Source organism: Semicossyphus pulcher, unplaced genomic scaffold (assembly GCF_022749685.1).
Source record: "Semicossyphus pulcher isolate SPU_LCO1_2020_fin unplaced genomic scaffold, fSemPul1.0.p SCAF_5, whole genome shotgun sequence".
In the NCBI taxonomy this organism is placed as follows: Eukaryota; Metazoa; Chordata; class Actinopteri; order Labriformes; family Labridae; genus Semicossyphus; species Semicossyphus pulcher.
Window position 1 is genome coordinate 21950974 of NW_027211726.1, and position 14540 is coordinate 21965513.

Here is a 14540-nt window from a genome sequence, read left to right on the forward strand (position 1 = left end):
CAAACGGTTGACAAATGCCCCAAAGCTGTTGTGGTGGGCAAAACTTGAACAAAATTCACTTTTTGACCAGAATACATGACAGTGTGAGTTTATCAATCAGATGATCTAATCCATTAGTAATACTGATCATGAAGGCTTAAGTTTGGCGTCACTAAGGAAAGAATGCAGACAGAATCCAGATTTTCGTGTATTCATTTTTTTCATCTCTAGTAAAAGTTTAATGATAAAAGCCACTTTAGAGAGCAGTAAAAGATACTGACTCCCTCAGGAGATGAAAATCATTTTGATCATAACCCTCATCCCTCCTCCATCAAAGTCCTTCCTTTCTTTTCCTGCACACTCAGGGTAATCCCCTTCTGGGAATGCTAAAAATTACCCAGCAGTGCGGTGGCGGCAAGTTTTTATGCTGGTTTTTAGGGGCTTATGGTGGCTCTTACGAGCTGCCGTCAGAACGAGGTGTCGGCCGGATGCCTCCCTGATAAGGTCGTAATCGGAGGTGTAAAGTTATATGAGGGATTTGAGAAAGTGAGAGGCTGTCAGGGAGCAGCAGCCGGGGGTTTCTGTGGTACATAAAACAGGGATGGAGCAACATCTCATGGGTTTATGATTGTGTTAGCTCTTCTGTAACAACCGGGCGTCCAATTAATCCCAATCTCTGAGTTTCAATCTGAAGGGGAACAGATGCAAGTGGTTTTTGAGTACATCATCGTAGTGTGCAGTTTCCTTTCCTGTCAGAATCGCATGTTTCCACACTGACAGCCTTTTTCAGACTCTGACTAAAATAGCAAGCTGATAGAGGAATTAAGCATCACATGACTCCATGCTATAAAAATCAGTCTCCTCCATAAACTTGAATGATAGTCAGCTTCCACGTCAAAACGCTCGAGCAAAACTACTTTTACAGTGGCTAATATTAGCTGAGTCTTAACCCCCCCCCCCCGGCCATCGAATCAGGCGCAGTGGCTTGCATGGCTGAGGGGACACAGTGGATTACTCTTTCATTTTTCACTTTCCTCCTCTCTCTCTCTCTCTCTCTGCGGCTCATAAAAGATTGCGTCCTGTGTGTGATGTGGCGGACGAGTGCAGTCAGAATGAACTGATTACGGACGAGGGCCGGCGTGCCTTTGAGTCATGGCACCGAACGACATTCCTGCAGCACTTAAAATAGTAACAGTTGGCTTTTTTTCAGGTTTGTTTTTCTCATTGGAGGACTTTGGGGCATCCTCTGGTGGCTCGAATCATAACCAGATTCTTTCTTTTTCTTCTTCTTCGCCCCCTCCCCGTTTCTTTCATTTTCTTATTGCGAGGTTGTTTAATCTTGTGAAGAAAATTGGCTCAGCGTGGGAAAGACAGAATTCTTTCAGGGATGGGTTTTGTTGTTTTAGAGTTGTGCGCATTGTTTTTTTGTTTTTTTTTTCAGCGCAGAGAAAAAGTGCCAGTTTGTGCCAAAACCTCATGAAGTACAGATAAAAAGGGGTTGAGTGAGAGGGAGGCCGCAACACCGCGACAAAGATATGGGCTGTCGAAGCAAAGAGCTTTACAAATGACGATCTCCAGGGGGAAAAAGGGGGGAGACAAAATAAGGGAGGAAGGGAGTGGGAGAGGAGGAGGGGAGGAAGAGGAGAAACAAATGTGGATGGATTGGTGGGAGGAGGAGGAGGAGGAGGAGGAGGAGGAGGAGGATGGGTATCGGGGGGAAATAACGCAGAGCAGTGAGGAGGGAGGGGAGCAGATGAGAGGGGGAAACATTCCCCCCTGCCCACATTAAAGACATAAAAAAGAAAACAAACAGAAAAACATGTCTGACATAAAGAGGCTGGTTTCCGCGGCGACAGCACAATGGCTGCCTGTGGCTCTCGGGGCCCTCGCCGTCCCGTCTGGGGCCCGGCACCAGCGAAAGTCACCGCAGTCACAGGGCCCATCAGCGTGTGTGTGTGTGTGTGTGAAACATGGTGAATGTCATCATGGGCCTAGTACTGTGGGAACGGCCATGAAAGGGACCCCACTCGGAAGCCACAAAAGTTCCTTTCTGCTTCTTCTCTTCGGCTTTTAGCCTCTTTATTTATCTGTGTGCAGGGGAGCCGGATGAGGAGGGAGGCTCTCTCTCTCTCTCTGTGCTCTCTCTGTGTGTCTCTCGCTCTCTGACAGGCAGCATGACCCATCACTGCAGCCCTCCTGCCCTCCTGACACCTCAAATCACAGCGGCCACTATCTCAAACATATATACTGACTGTGTCTAACCCTGTTTCTCTGGAGGTTTATTCACACCTCATATCGGCTCAATCACATCATTAAAAACACAATGCAGCTCTTTGGAAGCGGCCTATAGGAACAAACCTGTCGTCTCAGGAATGCCTCGTGTATCCAGGTTATTCTGAGTAAATCGTGGAGACGGCCAGACAGGCCGAGCCACAAGTCCCGAGCATTCCTCATGTGTCTGAAGAGAAGATAATTCCCTCATGGGTCCAGCCTGGACAGTGCCAAGCAGCTCCAGTGCCAGTTCCCATGCCAATCCAATCCAGCCCGAGCGACTGAGCGCCCGGTCACGGGCTGACGAGCAGAAAGGACTCATACCAAAGAAAAATCAAGTGATTTTTCTGGGTGCATGTCAGTGACACTTGCATACAGCCGGGCAACATGCAGGGCTCCTTTGACCACAATTGGCCTTTCATACATTCTCTGCAGGAGCACCAGACTGTGAACAAACATTTGATTTTGAAGAATGCTGATTCAATAAATCTGAGGAGTTATTTCTGGGTATAAACTATTCATTTATTTCTATTATTGATATATTTACCATTACCAGTGTCATTCTTATTCATGGCGTCACAGTTACAGATGCAAACACAAATTTACAAAAGAAAGAATCTGAATCAAAGATGTGCAAAAAATGATCATGAATAACACTTCAAAGATTCTGTATGTCCTCTTTCATTGTCATAAATATGTCATTTAAAAAAGTAATTGTCAATAGGCTGAAAACAAGTTTTTTTCCCCCTTTATTATAAGACACCATATTTTGAGGCATATTAGGTAAACATGCTCTAAACTGAGGCTAGCTTATTTTTTACTTTCTGTTTAATTTTAGTCTTTAAAAACAGCTTTGTCTTTTTATTGCCACGTTTTATATCTTATGCAAATCATTTTGTCAATCATCAATTGCCTTCTGTTTTAATGGGGCTATGTAATTTGCCTTGACTGGGACAAACATGCACATCCTTTTGGCTGAATGAATTGCAAATATTAAACAATGAACTTTTGGCTGTACAGGTATTTGAGCAAGATGAGCTTGAGTATTGTTATACCACTTCTGCCAAACTATTAATATGGTTGCAATGCTCTAACAAAGACAGGGAGAAACATAGATATAATGCTCTTTCTTGTACTCCTTGGATGATTTTTCTGGCTTCATTGTGTTCAATAGCTTGAGGATGTAATGTGGAAAAATGGATGCTACAAAGAAGATGTGTTGTTTTTTTATTGCTCAGAACTAATCTAGACCAGAGTCTTTCTAGACAGCAACTAAAGGTTACAGCCTAATACAATGTTTCATTCAAGCAATACATATAAATACTTCAAAGTTTCCTACAATCAGTCAAACATTTACTTTTTTACCGTTAATTTTCTGTGTTTTATAACATCAAGTCAACTGGCAAGTCTTAACAATGACTGTTCCAACCTCAGGGGATGGTCATGGAAATTTCTCAGTAAGAAACTAATGTTTTTCATCATCTGACACCACATGCATGCAGAGATAGTATGACTAGCTGTGTGCCAAATCAGGGGCTGCAAAAGACGTATTTGAAGACCGATTGCGTCACAGCAGCGCGTCAAAGGCTGTTCCATTCCGAAAGCTCCTTCAGATGTGGCCAACAAATATGTCCTCCTTTTCCCGGGTCACGAAGGATCCATCATGTGCATCCTTCGTGGTCCAACGTATTCCGCGATTCCTTGCGCGTCAATTCAAATGAGATGGCGGACTCTCAAGAATTTAATTGTTAAACAAATGAAAAGGGCCTTGAAACTTAAACAATCTTAAAAATAATTGGTAAAGTAACGCGGCGTTACTTATGTTAGCTAGTTATCCAGTGAGCCTTTTGCTAGGTGGCAGGAGCAGCGCTTTGTGACGCCTGGTGACACAAACAGGAAGTCCTCCCTAGACCAGACAGCCTCATTTCAGTTGGGTCTTAGCAGTCTACGTAGGCTACAAATGACTCATCCTTGGTAGACTGCGTCCTTCGAAGGTCGCAGCCCCTGAATTGAGACACAGTTACTCTGTGTATTCAGCAGGCTACATTCTTTATACACTGTTGTAGCCTTAATTCAAGGAAAAAATGTTGCTGAAAGTTGGTCGTCTGTTTCTTTTGTCCTTAAAAAACAGAGCACACATGATCAAAGCGGACCGTGCAGTGAGACATATCTGATCAGTTATTCAATTTGACGTGAAGGCAGAGAAAGTCACAAACAAAATGTCCCACTGAGCCGGTTCCATCTCACAGACTTTCAAACAATAGCAATAGTCATGCATCGGATACAATAATTGCAGCTGAGTGTTTGTGCCTTATAAATTGTGGGTATACACTGTCCACATTCATGTGAAGGGGTTGCGTGTGTGCTCCTATGAATCAGTTGGTGTCCCATGTGTGCGTATGTCCCTGAGCGTTCACACGTTCATATTCGAGCTGCGCATGTGTGCGTGTGTGTGCAAATTGTAAAAGTATGAGCTTGTTAATTTCAATAAGGGACGCTGCCTTGTTGTGGTTTGGAGGGATGGGAGGGAGAGGACTTGAAGTGGCCGACCAAGATCGCCAGAAATCTCCCAGAATTCCATCCCACCAACCAGTGCCAGCTTTCTCTCTCTCTCTCTTTCCCTCTCTTATGTTTCTCTTTTCCCTTCAACACCCCCACAATGAAACCATTTTCATAATTAACGCATTTATTTATTCATTCATCTCCTTAATTAGTTTCCATTTTGTGCTCGAGACTTGCTTCATGCTGGAACAAAAAAGTATGACTGACAGCAGAGTGATTTCATTTTTAAAGAATGGTGATACAGAGAGGAGAATTATTCTTTGAAGAGGAGGGTGGGTGGCTGATAAAAATAACAACAGAGAAGAATTCTGACTTCTTAGATGTCTCTTTTCTTTCAGACTCTTTCTTCCCTGTTTTTCTGATGCTCAAATAAGATCCAGATCTGAATTAAGGACTGATGGGTAATGAAAGGATATGTAGACGGGGGGTTTGTTTGGAGGGATTTCTCCTTTCTGTTCGTCCTGACTCATACTCACCACAGTATAATCCCCCCTGGTGATGGTCACACTGATTACTGACACTTGGCTGTTGAAAACACACGCACACGCACATGTTATAAGTTAGATTATTACTTTACACGTATGATATGATAAAATGTAGGCGGGCAGGGCACGGTTACATTTAATGAAAGTGAGATAAACAGAAAAAGAAAGGCTGTTGGAAAACATCATCTTAAAAGAGACCAAGAAACAGAAACATCTGGAGTAAGAGAAATAAATCAGAATACACATAATTTCATTTACAGAAAGCTTGTTGCAACTTACATGATCAAAATATGTTTTAAAAAAAAAAGACACTTTACTTCAGAAAACAACTAGCACAAAGTTGCTGCACTGCATTGTAGTATGTTTAAAGGAACACACCCTTCCAGTCTGCCAGGCAGGAAGAGACACACTCAGCTGGGCATTGTGTGGAAGGGGGCATGCCACTTGGCCTCTCTCCGTCTTTCACACAAACATATGCACACACTGCTCCGTTAGTCAACGGGCGCCTGGGCTTCGGGTTACCATGGCAATCTGTACCAGCAATCTTCCCACGGTGGCAGCGGAACCGAGCGCTAAGTGTTGCAAGGAACCGTGTGTGTGTGTTTGTGTGTGAGTGAGTGTGTGTGAGCGTACAAAGAGCGCTATCTTGTCCGGCGAAGAGCCCAGATGTTCAGACACTCACTGGGCTGATTCCTCTCTTGACCTCTCAGTACCTGCCCTCGTGTCTGCACACACTGACACACAGCAAGAGAGATTTTACAAAGTTAGGGAGAGTTTGGGTTTAAAATTACGCACCCAACATCTATGTAATTTTGCTTTGTCATTCAGGGGAATTTCTTGTCATAATTTCAGAACAAAGACTTCCAAACTCACATTTTTAAAATCCAGTATTTTACAGTTGTGGTTGGAAAATCTTCATGGACTGAAAATTGCTAATTCTGTAATTCCTAACCAGGGTACTTGTACAAAGCTGAAATGGATACACACTTGAAATCGTTAGCTAAAAGCAATCACGAAAGAGTCGCAGTGAGCTAAAAGAAACACAAAAAGTTGCAAAGTGGCTATAAGTAGTGAATAGGCTAAACAGTTGAAATTGTTAGCTTAAAATTGTTCATAAACAGTTGAAATAGCTAGCTTTTAGTCATGAAAGACAGTTAAATTAGCTAAAAGTAACCACCTGTAGTCAGCCAAAGGTAGCTAAAACTTATAAAAGTATAATCCAAAACTATTGAGCTAGCAAAAAGTAGTTCATTGTTAAAACAGTCATAGTTAGCGAAAAACAAAACAGCTAGCAGATTGTTAGCCTAAACCGGTGTATAAACAGTTGAAATGTTAGCTTAAAGTAATTCATAAACTGCTATAATATCGAGCTAATACTAAAACTTGTGTTGAGTTAGCTAAGAACTTATTTAATATGCCAAGGTTAGCTAAAAGAAGCTAATCAAAAACATAATGTAAAGGTAATGCAAAGCAGCTGAAATTGTTAGCTAAAAGATAAACGGTAGACACTTTGCTGTTAGCTTAATAGCTAGTTGTTCAGACAGTAAAGCTATGGTTAATATGATGACAATGTCTAGCTCTGCTACTCTGTACCTCTGCCTACATGTAAGTACACTATATGTGACAATTAATTATTTTTATCGTGCTAACACTGACGTGGTGATGAAGGTGTAGCCGACTTTAACTCGTCTGGTAGGGCTGTAAGGTGGGGCCTGTCTGATTAGGATTAAACCTACTGGTATAAATTATTTTTCACCTCAGTAAGCACTTCTACCAAAATATTGCATACTGTTTAAGGATTAAAAGAAGTATTAAAAAACATGTTTCCTTTTTACAGATATTTGACGCTGGCAGAGGTCATAGGTTAGGCCTAACTATCCTTTTATCACAACAGTAGTGTTTTCTCCCTCTATTGATCGTCTATCACTCTCACTCCATTCTCCAAGTCACTTACATGATGTTGTGGGAGTCGAGCTTTATGCACTGTCACACACTCACTTTTCACACTCCATCATTCCCACACTGCTCACCTCTCTCCTTCCCTCCCTCCCGCTGCCATTGTTCTACAGAGCAGTGTAATTAAAGGAGCAGAGAGAGAGAAAGAAAGGAGGATAGAAAGAAGGAAGGACGGAGAGCAGGATGAGATTGGAGGCTAATTGACTGAGGATGACTGAGCAAAGGGGGTGGAAAGATGGGGCTGAGGGGGGTAGGGAGGGAGGGTGACAAGCCGGGGAAGGCCAGATTAAAGGGAGGGAGGAGGGACAGGGAGGAGAGGCGGGGGAGCCAAAACTGGCAACCCTGCCCCAACTGCCAAAGTCCTATTTTGTCATTGGGTGGCTGTGACAGAGAGAGGCAGCCAAGAGAGAAATAACAGAGAGAGAGAGAGTGAGTGACTACGATTGGATGCCAGTGATAGAGTAAAAGACTAAAGCAGCTTGTGAATTTTCTTAGTTGCCATGGACCCTTGGGGGTCGATCAAGTGGCAGTGCTGACTCACAGAGGAAAGGACAGAAGACACATGAAGAAACAACAAGTGACAAGAAGTAACTAAGGACAACAAGGCTTTTATAAGTAACAGCGCAAGAGAAACAGAGTGAGGGGCACACAGGGTGAGCGCTTCCTACAGACACAAGACGGTCTTCAGCGTGTTGCCTCCACACGGCAGAGAGAGCGGCTGACAACATTACCCAAAATCCTTCAGGCCGTCACCTATACATCCGTCCGTCAGTCCAGCCAGTGAGGAAGACATGAAGAGACCTCACGACTACAGCTCCCCGGACTCGGACACAGACGAGTTTATTGATGTGGGGCAAGAAGACAGCTTTTGGTGAGCATCCGCCAACCACACCTGAGGTCGTATACGCATGACCTTAAATCACACCTTAAAGGATCATTATACAGTATACAAAAATTATCTAAAGACAAGCTTGCTCTGAACATACTAAGGTGTTTTTTAACCAAAATGTTGCCTTATGTAAAATTACAAGTTGACAGACTGCAGAAAAAATCCTAGGCGTTCATAAATAATGCAGAATGAGTGCATGAGCTCAAATGTTTTCATTTTTTTCACATTTTATTACAAAGTATTAAACGTGATATCATTGCAGCATGTTTTGACACATTTTCCAGCAAACCTGGGGTGTCAGTATTTTGTTTGACTTCAGGCCTCTGTCAGCAAAACTCTCATATTCACATATCCACGTTCCCTTGTTTTAAATGTTTGATTATTATTCTTTACAATGTGAGTAAATGCAGAGGTTGGTAATAGTTATTGCTCACATGACGTGCATAAAACTAAGTAAAAGTAAAGCCTGTCATGTCTGCAGCAATGACACAACAGTGAAAGTGTCATTTCAAAATAAGAGTAAAATTTAAAAGAAAATCTCTTCAAACGTGAAACAAGTTTTATAAAGTCTTGATTCATTGAAATTTTTGAGCGGATAATTTATAAATGCAAATTATTATGACTTAAAATTAAGGTTTTAATTCTTTCAAGTTCAGGAACGTTTAAATGCCATGTGAAAACTGAACGGTCAAATGAACACCAGACAGACAGAGAGGACAATCCCACATCAAATATGCTGAGGATTTTGTAGTAACTGTGCAGGAAGATTTGACACGCTGTGTGTGAGTGAATATAATGAAATAATTCCTTTTATACTTCAGCATGACATTCGAACATTTTTATGTATTGTAAAATTGAAATTCAATATAGGAAAAAAAGAAAATACTGATGTTTTGGAATGCTGATAAAGTTATATTCGAGAAACGTGATAAATTAATCACAGTTTGTTCATTGTTTTAAGGCATTTACATGAAGGAATATGCTGTGAAATACAAACTACAAAGCTGTAATGCAAAATACAGACTGAACAACGTTTCTATTTTAATGACAATAACCCTTTAACCTTTGACAATAATCTCAAGATGTTTAAGTGCAATTGATTATGAACCGTGTCTTCTTCTCTCTGGATTAAAGAAAATGTTGATTAAAGGGAATAGTCACGAGAGTGTATTTGTAATAGTGCATGTCGAGTGTACAAAAACACATTCACATACTGGTTACATCACAGGCACTAAAAGGCGCATTGGATAAATCAAATTGCTGTGAGACACGCAAACAGAAGACAGTGCCGCCTTTTCATGTCAGCCTCATCAAACATGAACCTAAACAAAAACACACAGCTCTACTGGCAGCCTTCATGTAGAAATCTAATAGAAACTCAATAAGTCTCTGGTGGGGCAGTTTGAAGGGAGCTGTCAGGCGCTTTCAGGACTGTAAGAAGAGCGTTCGCAAACAAACACAATCCATATTGAGTGACTGTACACGGAGGAGCTCAGATCCCAGGCTGCATGTTGGAGCCCCATGCGAGCGAAAGCATCGCCCCGAGGCTATATAATCATCTTTCTAAAAGCGCTTTCGCTCAGATGGAAAGAAGAACAGCATGTCATTTTACTGAGACTAATGTCCAGAAACGCATTAAACCAAAAACAATCTCATCTTCCCTCCTCTCCCGGGCACTCCTCTGCCTTTCTGTGCCCAAAAAACAAATTAGATTGAAGCGAGCTGATGTGCCATCCTGCCTCTGTCTCATATTAAGGAGGGTAATAATAACAATATGCAGGAGAATCAAAGTTACTATGTTCCTCTCTGTGCCAATGTCTCATCTCTCTCCCTCTTTTCTCTCTCTGTGTCCATGGTGCAGCCCAGTCACCGGGTCCATGTCCCCTGGCAGCGCCTCGCAGATCCTGGCCCGAAAGAAGAGAAGAGGGGTGAGTGGATTATAGCCTTGGATCTTAATCTCTTTAGTCCTGTCGTTTTTGTTGGCCCTGACCGTCCCTCTGCTCCTCTGGTTGTGCAGATCATAGAGAAGAGGCGCAGAGATCGCATCAACCACAGCCTGTCAGAGCTCAGGAGGCTGGTGCCCAGCGCTTTTGAGAAACAGGTAACAGCTCACAGACCAAGAATCTTTTTAGCAATATTCAATTACAATAACAGAAGTAATAATTCAGTTTTAAAAGTCTGATGCAATTCTCTAAAATGTTGCTCTGTTTTTCCTGCAGGGTTCCTCTAAGCTGGAGAAAGCAGAGATCCTGCAGATGACTGTGGACCACCTCAAACTTCTGCACGCCATGGGGGGAAAAGGTGAGATTTTAGTTTGCTGCTTTAAAGAAATAATCAATTTTCTTTTCTTTCATTTTTTTTGGACATGGACACAAAAAGCGGTTGCAATTATTCTGACAAATATCTTCCATAAAGTAGACAAATAAAAGTAGAAAAATAAAGCACTGTTCTGGAAAGGTCAGCCTTTGTCAGGGTGTGAAAATGGTTGTGCTGTCGTTTGAGGAACTTGTTTCAAGGCTTGTTTTTTTTCACTTGAGTTGTCCATGCTTTAAGCAATTAAACGAGGAAATAGCACACTGAATAAAGCCTTTTTACTTGTTTCCACAGTAGTGCTTTGTTTTTTCTCCTATAAAATGTCCAGGCTCCTCCTTCCAGGCTTTCTTTTCTTCAAATATAAATAATTACTCTCCTCTTGTTGTCTTGTCTGAGCTCACTGACAGCATGTAAAACTAAACTCTGTTCCTCTCTCAGGTTACTTTGATGCGAGGGCCCTGGCAGTAGACTACAGGACCCTGGGCTTTAGGGAGTGTGTTGGGGAGGTGGTTCGGTACCTGAGCTCTCTTGACGGCGACTCCCCGGACCCTATAGGAGCCCGCTTGGTCTCCCACCTTTCCCACTGCGCAAGTGAGCTAGACCCTCTCCTCCTGCAGTCGGCCCCGGCCTCCGCCTTGCCCTTCCCTCCTTGGCCCTGGCCCTCCTTCCCTCAGATCTCCCCCGCCTCACCGGCCTCCCCCTCAGCTGCATTCCCCGCAGGGCGTAGGGATCTAGCTCTGCTGGGGAGCTACCCGTCACACGCCTCCCTTCGTCTCGGCCCATTGGCCGGCTGCCAGCAGGGTGCACCGACGCTCCTCACACCCACAGCCCTTGCCACAGTCCACAGGGTGCCCTCCCTCGCTGCGTCGACAGTTCTGGCCCCCTCTAGACCGACACAGCCGTCCCCTCACAGTGCCACCAGGGCCTCGCCTCTTCCTCTCCACACCCCTTCCTCCTCCTCCTCCTCCTCTTCTACCTCCTCCTCTTCTACTTCATCATCTTCAGCCCCGCTGCAAGTCTCCTTCAGACCGTTCGCACCTCTGGGGTCTCCCACAGCCCAGCGCAGGGGCTTAAGCGCATCATCCAAGTCGGCCCAGGGATGGGGGACTGAGATCGGAGCTTTCTGAGGGTCGACTCGGGTTTCTGTTTGTAACGAATGAACTCTGTACAGTGGACATGGCTCCACGTGCACCATGTAGCGAATATGATACCTTTGGAGAAACAAGATGATTGTCTCTGCTTTTGAGGGACTCTAAAAGCCATATCAGACTGTGGGTGAAGTTTCAGATAATCACAAACAATCATGTATGTCGGAGTAATGAAGGAATGTGAAAGAGATTTGAATACGTTCATGTTCAAACACACAGTGTCAGCAGAGCCATATATATAACTCTCTTTAGAGTGACGCTGCCTTTTTACTGATCTTTAACTGTGATGTTTGTGTTTTTTTTTCGAAACATTTATTACATTTTATTACATTTTCCAGTTCTGAAGAATGTTTGGGAAAAATCTCTATAAAGACAAAGTGCCTTTACCTTTGTTCATGTTTTCTCTGTGTGTTTTTTACCGTGTAAGCAAGAAGAAAAATGTGCTTCTTTCAACACAAGTGACAAACGATTGTTTGAAAGCTACACGTATTATTCATGTTCGCCATGTCTGCAAACACAGCTCACATGTTCCCCAGCCGTAACCCCCTTCAGTATGTAAGCTGTCTCCAGTGATGGCTGATGGGAGCTGTGGTCTTGTGGCTGCAGAGGATAAACATGGTGGGAGCTGGTGATGTTTTTGGGATGCCGCGGCGAGGCAAACAGACCCATCACTTTGCCCTCTAATTGGCAGTCCCCTGTAATTAACTTTACCCTCATATCAGTCTATGTATCTTCCTCTCCTCTGCTGTCTCTTTGCCATTCTTTCTCTCCAATCTTGTGGTACACCAGCGGATATCTTCTCTCCCTGTTTGTCTGCGCCACTGTCTCCTCAACAATGGACAGCCAGTTAAGAAGAGGGCGCGAGGGAGGGATGGAGAGACTGAGAGAGGGGAAAACAAAGAGAAAAGATCTGAAGGGCTTGTGGTTGGGTGACTGATTCGGCGTAGACGTTCAATAACAGGCTGCGAGGGAGGCAGGAGACAGGGTTAAGAGGAGATGAGAGGGATTGTGAAGGTTTAAAAGGACAGGAAGAGAAGAGAGTGTGAATCACCGAGAGTGGGCCAGCACGTAGAGGGCGCCCAGGAAAACCCCCCTGACAATGATGAATGACAGTTCCAACGAGTTGTTTCTCAAGAAGATCAGCATAATTGTGCCGTGCTTCACCAAAACGGCTCCGCGGGGATGAGAGAGCCGAGAAGAGCTTGTGTGTGTTTACTGCTGCAGAACGCTTTGATCTACTTCAGGATGCAATGTCTGTGGTCTGCGGCCCAAAAATGTGTGTGTTCCGCAAAGTGCATATTGTTTATTCGAGTGAGTGTGCTTGTGTGTTGCTTAAGCCAGCCTTCATGTGCTCGCTGCCCCGTGTGTGTGTGTCTGTGTGTGTGTGTGTGTGTGTGTGTTTTGTTTATGTCTTGTGTGAGTGTGTGCGTGTAATGTGACTCTTCTGGGCTGGCGTCAGGACTGAACCGCGGTGGCGGCGTGGCTCTCGTGCAAGGCCGGCCGGCGGTCGGACGGACGGTATGGTGGTGGAATGTTTGTGGAGGGTGCGTGCGTACACACACACACACACACACACACACACACACACACACACACACAGGCGCTCAGACGACACACACAAACACAGACACACACACACACACAGGCTGGCTGGCTGGCTGGCACTATTCTAGCCTCTGAGCAGAGGAGCCAGAGTCACCACCACAGCTTCCAGGAAGGACAACCACAGTCACACTGCACTGCGTTTCCCACGGGGGAGGGGAGGCTGGAGGGAGGAGAGAGGAAGGAGGGAAGGGAGCGATGGGGAAAGAAGGAGGGAAAGAAGGAGGGAAGTGTGTGTGTGTTTTTGTGGGACGAGGGTGTACAGAACAGACAGGCGTTGTGGTTCGAGCTGAATGAGGAAGAGGAGGGTTCAGTGCACAGGGAGGAGGCGGAAGTATGAAGAGTGAAATCAGGAAGTTAGAAATGTCTTCTCTGACGTGTAAATAAACTCATCCATGCATCTTTTTTTGGGATCATATTGTGTGCAACTTAATGTGCTGCCTCTGTTTGTGTGTGTGTTGAACTGTGACTAAGTACATTTAATACTTTCTGTACTTTTTACTCCACTTCATTTATAAGACAGCTGTAGTTAGCAGTTACTTGACAAATAAAAACTGAGATAGAGATACAATTAAAAGTATGATTTTTGCGTTTAAGACATACAACTACACGGTGCTTTGTTACTATTTGTTGGACAAAACAAGCATCATTAAGGTGTCGCTATTATTTGTATTTTCACAAACCTTCATGTTAATAACCATAAATTGCATTCCTATATTAATATATTTTTTAATGATATAATATCTGGTCGTATAATAGTAACAGTAAAAGGGAACATTTACCTGCATGAAGTCCTTTTACTTCATTTCCCTGATTACGCAGCATCAGTACTTTTACTTAAGTAAAGGATCTGGGAACTTCCTCCTGTGCTGTTGTACAAACTGAATGTAACATCTGGTTGAGGAATAAGTTAAGTTAGTTTCTTGTATTGTATCAAAGCAGCAACCTCTGGTGTTGAAAAATGAAGCAAATGCGGAAGTGCAAAAAACTGCAGTTCCTCGAGTGGCCATTTGAGGCTGGCTCCAGAAAACAAGAAATAACATAACAGCATTTAGAGCAGAAATAAACATGTTTACAGCCTGGTACAAAAAACGGTTTTGTAATTCATATTTAATTTTGCTGTTCAAGATAACTGTACGGGGGGTGAATTTTTATATGAAGCCTTAAATCTTAGGAGCCGGGTCACTTCAGTGACAGGTGGATCTAGCTGTCTGTCTGCTAGACGTCAACACAGGCACACAGTCATTGAACTTGACTTTGTCGGTTGTCGGTTTACTGCGCTCGCCATACCTGTCTTGTTAGCTGGTTCAGTGTTTATCATACATTTTTTTATTC

General features: G+C 43.6%; 1 protein-coding gene across 1 annotated transcript; it reads left to right on the plus strand.

Annotated features, from left to right (window-relative positions):
* Nucleotides 1–7761: 7761 nt before the first annotated feature.
* heyl (hes related family bHLH transcription factor with YRPW motif like) lies at nt 7762–11969 on the plus strand. Its single transcript, XM_069681846.1, has 5 exons — nt 7762–8124; nt 10004–10070; nt 10160–10243; nt 10362–10443; nt 10894–11969. Exons 1-5 carry the CDS (start codon nt 8045–8047, stop codon nt 11580–11582), a joined length of 1002 nt encoding a protein of 333 aa, XP_069537947.1. The 5' UTR covers nt 7762–8044; the 3' UTR covers nt 11583–11969.
* Nucleotides 11970–14540: the final 2571 nt, after the last annotated feature.